The sequence below is a fragment of the Mauremys mutica genome, chromosome 15, assembly GCF_020497125.1.
Source record: "Mauremys mutica isolate MM-2020 ecotype Southern chromosome 15, ASM2049712v1, whole genome shotgun sequence".
Lineage (NCBI taxonomy): Eukaryota > Metazoa > Chordata > Testudines > Geoemydidae > Mauremys > Mauremys mutica.
The window spans coordinates 10342422-10348421 of record NC_059086.1 but is presented as its reverse complement, the minus strand read 5'-3'; the positions used below and the strand labels follow the sequence as shown (position 1 = coordinate 10348421).

Here is a 6000-nt window from a genome sequence, read left to right as displayed (position 1 = left end):
CGCATGCTCAGTCCAACAATTGCACCTGCCCAGTGTCCACCAGGCCTCCGTGGATCAGTTCTGCTGACTCCCTGTGAACCAGCTCCAGGAACAGCCCCTCCTCCCCATTTGTCCCAGAACCAGCTATTCCGAGGGGGTTTGTTTACTCAGCATGTTCCGGGAACACATATTTCACAATCCAATGATTTCAATAAAGCCACAGCGCAGGGCACAAGGGTCTCTTCTCCTCTGTCAGCTCAGTTGCACACACCCACTGGGTCACTTCAGGGGGGGCACGGAGGGAGGGGTCTCTGCAGTGAGAGGCCCGTCACTGCCCCTTTGGGTGCCTGCCCCCTTGGGTGCCTGCCCCATCTCCCCAGTCTCCCAGCCTGTGACCATCACACCAAGCTCAGTCTGCCTCTCTCACAAGGACGATGGTCTGCCCTAACGCCTGGCCACGCTGCCCCACAAGGACTGTGCTATGAACATGGGGTTTCCCAGGTGCCTCTTGCTCCCAGCTGGGCACCCTCTTGGCAGGAGCTCGGCTGCCTGCACGGGAGCTGGGAACACAAGGATCTCCATCCTCCTGGCCTGGCTTTGGGGTGAGTGGCCTTTTCCCTTTTCTCTGGCTTGGAATATCCCTGGGGGCAACCTGCAATTCTCCAGCCCCATCCATCAGCCAGGACTCCTGGAGTCTAGTCTGTCTTGGGAAGTGGAATGGGGTCTAGTGGATAGAGCAGAGGGGCTGGGAGCCAGGACATCTGGGGTATATTGCTGCCTTGGGAAGGAGAATGGGGTCTAGTGGATAGAGCGGGAGGGTGGGGGGGGGTGATATCAGGATCTCTCTAGCCGTATGTATGATTTTACAATAAAATTAGTTAAACTTTTGTTGAGTGTTAAAAGTGTAAAAAGAAACTGGCATGTCTCTGACTCCTGGAGGTGTTTCCCAGCCACCCTGGGCTGGTCTCTTTAGGAACACAGGACACAGAGTGCGTCATATAATCCTAGTCACATACTTATCCAGCGCCATCTTCACGTGAGTTAGCGCGTTCTCCCCTCACCCATTAGGAGGCTGTTCCCGAAACTTCTTCTCATTTCTAGCCTAACATGACTCCTGCACAGTTTATTCCCACTTGTTCTTGTGCCAACAATTTCCTTTAGCTTTATTTGGAATTAATCCTGCTTTGAGCAGAGGGTTGGACTAGATGATCTCCTGAGATCTCTTCCAACCCTGATATTCTATGATTCCATGAGTAGCTCTTCTCACTCCCTGGGGGTCCCATGATGGGTTCATACAGAGCAACCAGATCCCTGCTCAGCCTCTGCTGTGCCAGCTAAACTGGCCAATCCCCTCTTGTCTGACCTGCCTCCATGCCCCGACTGTCCTAGCAGCCCTTCTCTGCACCTGGTCCCATCATCTGTCTTGCATGCAGGTGACCAGAACTGCACACAGGATTCCAAAAGATCACCCCAAATGACCTAACTCCTGTCCTGCTCTCACTGTGTTTGTTCAGAGTTTGACGCTTCATTTCTTAACCATTATTTATTATGCAAACACAAGAATTCATGTTACGGCAGCACAGTAGGCCGAGCTCAGGGCCCTGTGGTGCTGGGTTCTGCACTGGCAGGTGACAGGCAGTCTCTGCGCCCAAGAGCTCAGTGATCTAAATGGAGAGAATAGAGAGGGGCAATAGGGGCACAGAGAGGGGATGTGATAGCAGCTGTTGGGAACAGAGCCCTGGTCTCATCACTCCCAGCCCGGTGCCCCTCAGCACTGCCGCTGTGCTTGGTGCTGTACAACGCACAACCAGAGATAGCCACTGGGCTCACAGTCAGCCATGAAATGTGCTGTCCCCAGATACAGCCCGTCTCAGACTCAGGTAGGCATTGACAGAGCCTGTGGGACAAGGACAAGTTAATATTACAAATCTCAGCTCGCTCTCAGCATCCACCAGCATTTCCAGAGGGCCAGCAATCCACTTTGTAAGCCCCAATATAGAGACGATGGCTCTGTTGCCGGACACTAAAAGAAGAGCACATCATTGAGAAAGTTTGCAGATGACACAATTGGGGGAGTGGTAAATAATGAAGAGGACAGGTCATTGGTTGAGAGATCTGGGCACTTTGTAAACTGGGTGCAAGCAAACAACATGCATTTTAATAGAGCTACATGCAAATGTATAAATCTAGGGACCAAGAACATGGGCCATACTTACATGTTGAACTCTCTCCTGGGAAGCAATTACTGGGAAAAAGGTTTGGGATCACGGTGGATGAACATGAGCTCCCAGAATGACACTGTGTCCAAAAGATCTGCTGTGATCATAGGATGTATGACCAAGGGAATTTCTAGGACAAGCAGATAGCTTAATTTACCTCCGCATTTGGCACTGATGTGACCGATGCTGGAATCCTGTGTCCAGTTCTGGTGTCCCCAGTTCAAGAAAGAGGTTGAAGAATTGGAGAGGGCTCAGAGAAGAGCCATGAGAATGAGGAGAGGACTAGAAAACCTGCTTTATAATGTTGGATTTAAAGAGCTCGATCTTAACAAAGAGAAGGTTAGGAGATGACTTGATCACAGTCTGTGAGTATCTACTCAGGGAACAAGTATTTCATAATGGGCTCTTCAATCTAGCAGAGAAACTTGCAATACCTGGAAGTTGAAGCTAGACAAATTGAGGCTGGAAATGACTCATTTATTAAGGGTTGTGGTGGATTCTCCATCACTGTCAGCTTTTAATTCATGATTGGATGTTTTTCTAAACAATCTGCTCTAGGAATGATTTCAAGGCAGGTCTCTGGCCTGTGCTATACAGGACTCAGACTAGATGATCACAGTGGTCCCTTTTGACCTAGGAATCTATTAATTTGTAAAACCCAAGTCAGACTGAAACTTTCTACCTTCCTACCACACTGTGCTGGGTGTGGAGGGCTGGGGCAGGTTTTGTGGAGCCCATAGGATCTCACAAAGGTGCTGAAACACTTTGCATTCAAAGTTTCTCCCTTGATTTGAGAGGAGCACCACTGGGACCCCACTGGGATTACAAATCTTGTAAATAATTCATTCACTAGAATGAACATAGCACATCGGTTCATTACATACTTATTAGCCATAATGGATCATAGAATCATAGAAGATTAGGGTTGTAAGAGAACTCAGAAGGTCATGTAATCCAACCCTCTGCTCAAAGCAGGACCAACACTAACTAAATCATCCCAGCCAGGGCTTTGTGAAGCCAGGCCTTAAAAACCTCTAAGGATGGAGATTCCACCACCTCCCTAGGTAACCCATTCCAGTGCTTCACCACCCTACTAGGAAAATATATTTCCTAATATCCTCCCACTGCAATTTGAGACCATTGCTCCTTGTTCTATCATCTGCCACCACTGAGAACAGCCGAGCTCCATCCTCTTTGGAACCCCCCTTCAGGTAGTTGAAGGCTGCTATCAAATCTCCCCCCACACACAATCTTCTCTTCTGCAGACTAAATAAGACCTGTTCCCTCAGCCTTTCCTCATAAATCATATGCCTCAGCCCCCAATCATTTCCGTTGACCTCCACTGGACTCTTTCCAATTTGTCCACATCCTTTCTGTAGTGGGGGCCCCAAAACTGGACACAATATTCCAGATGTGGCCTCACCAGTGCTGAACAGAGGGGAATAATCACTTCCCTCAATCTGGTAATTGGGTTGCAGCCTTAAACCCAATCCCAGGATGTTCTGGGCTCTCAGTAGGTAAATTGCTAGGTAACTTGGAGGAAGAAGGTCACCTGGAGTTACTAGTGTCCCTCCCCTTCCCAAAGACAGTGCATCATGCCTAGCCTGTTCCTCAGGGCAACAGTAGGGTTGGTGAGAGATGGGTTGCTTCTTAACGAGATAACTTAGGGTGGAGTAGGGTCCCATTTTACAATACCCCGCCCCTAATGCCATTACAATAAGCTCAGTTTGGCCTTTTTATCCAATTTGGTGAATCTCTTCATGTCTGGCCCCTTCGGAGATAGGTTCTTTTCCAAATTTGGACTAGTCATTCTGAGCTATTTTCCCGTCAAGAGTTGTGCGGGACTATATCCAGCAGCTGCTATCAGTGTTGATCTGTAACTCATTAGAGCAAGGAATGGGTCTTCCTGATGTAGGATTTTCTTGGCTGTCTGTACAGCTATTTCAGCTTCTCCGTTTGCTTGGGGTAATGTGGGAGGCTCACAATAAGATCAAAATCATATTCAGTTTGGAATGACAAATTCTGCTGTGGTGAATTGTGGTCCGTTGTCTGTCATTAGTTGCTCTGGAATACCAAAGTGAGCAAAAGTGCACTTCAGTTTCTCCATAACACTGTGACATGTCTTTCAAGTACATTATCTCTAGATACCTCGAAAAATAGTCCATGATGACTGGGTAATGACGGCCTCTGAATTTCCATAAATCTTCAGCTAGTCTCTGCAAGGTCTCTCTGGTAGAAATATTTGTACACTGTACTGTTCAGCAATGTCTCTTAAGTTGATTTGTACTGGATCTCCCTTCAAAAGCCTAAGAACATAAAAACAGCCATATTAGATCAGAGCAATGGTCCAGCTAGCCCGGTATCTTGTCTTCCAACCGTGTTCAATGCCAGGTGCCCCTGAGGGAATGAACAGACCAGGTAGTCATCGAGTGATCCATCCCCTGTCACCCATTCCCAGCTTCTGGCAAAAAGAGGCTATGGATACCATTCCTGCCCATCCTGACTAATAGTCTTTGGTGGACCTATCCTCCATGAACTTCTCTAGTTCTCTTTTGAACCCTGTTATAGTTTGGTCCTTCACAAAATCCTCTGGCAAAGAGTTCTGCAGGTTGATTTTGTGTTATATCATCAACTCTTCCAGTGAGTTCTTCCACCTTTCTCACTAGGCCCATCGTGGCTGACAAGCTGCTGCTGAGAAGGTTGATGGTCTGTGGATCTTTGATCCCATGCACTCTGAATGCAAAGCTTTTGTCTTAGTAAGTTGTTTCTGTGGTGAACTGGCCCATGCATTTAAGAGTACCTCCAGGGCGAGGCACAGCCCTCAGGTGACTTCAGCTATGGGAGGATGTGACAGGGTGCACTCACCCTAACTGGACGGGGAAAGGTTAATTCCTCACTGTGGGCGGAAGAGGCCACGATCCCATGTCCCTACCAGGCATGTGCGAAGTGTAGCGCTTCTATAAAAGGGAGCAGCACAGCTGAATCAGGGCAGACCGCTGGGGAGGAAGGACACTCACCTCTCAAAGTCCCAGACTGCGGGACCCAGAGGTACCGAGACCCAGGCAGATGCTTAGGTACTTGAAGACACCACTCGAAGGTAGGAGCCACTGGGAACAGCACAGCCTAGGGAGACCAGAGACCCAGAGGACGTCTACAACAAGACTGCAGGAGTAACAGTAGGAAGTAGCCCAGGAAAGGACTAGCCATTGTCCCTACAGCAGTCAGCGTGTATCAAGCGGATCCCAAATGATGAAGTGGCGAGCCTATTTGCCATTACCAGTGTCCTGGGCTGGGACCCAGTGGAGCAGGGAGGGCCAAGGTCCCCCTACAATGGCCGCCACTCACCTCTGGGAGGCAGCCGAATCCCCACTCCAGCCAATAAGCCTTCCTGCCCTGAGGATTAGGACAAACCATTGGCTCTGGCCTCAAGGCCTTACTGCCTCATGGACCAGGGCAAACCTTACTGTCTCAGGCCACTAGACCTTTCTGTCCTGCAGCTCAGGGCAATCCTATGGGCTCAGGTCACTGGGCCTCACTACCCTACCGACAAGGGCAACCTTATTGACTTCATCCACTGGGCCACATTGTCTTGAGACAACAGACAGCTTGAAGACTGGGATGCACTCACCAGCGTTAGACGGGAACACACCACCCTGTCACAGAGAGGTTGAAGGGGATTCTAAGTCCCTTCTGAGGTGCCTGAAACATTAGCTCCTGAGTTGGTTTTACAGTCAAGTGTCTTGCCATGAACATTCACTTTCACTCTCCAGACAGGCTCCATGTCAACACAAGTGATGGATCC

The 6000-nt window shown here is 49.1% G+C and overlaps 1 protein-coding gene across 2 annotated transcripts in view; it reads left to right on the top strand.

Annotated features, from left to right (window-relative positions):
• The first annotated feature begins 235 nt into the window (after nt 1-235).
• Nucleotides 236-6000, top strand: part of LOC123350250 (deleted in malignant brain tumors 1 protein-like) — a 52270-nt gene continuing 46505 nt past the window's right edge. For both annotated transcript variants that reach the window (XM_044988739.1, XM_044988738.1), the window contains exon 1: nt 236-581. In XM_044988739.1, coding sequence (XP_044844674.1) covers nt 461-581 — 121 coding nt within the window. In that variant the 5' untranslated portion in view covers nt 236-460. The remainder of the gene's footprint in view (nt 582-6000) is intronic.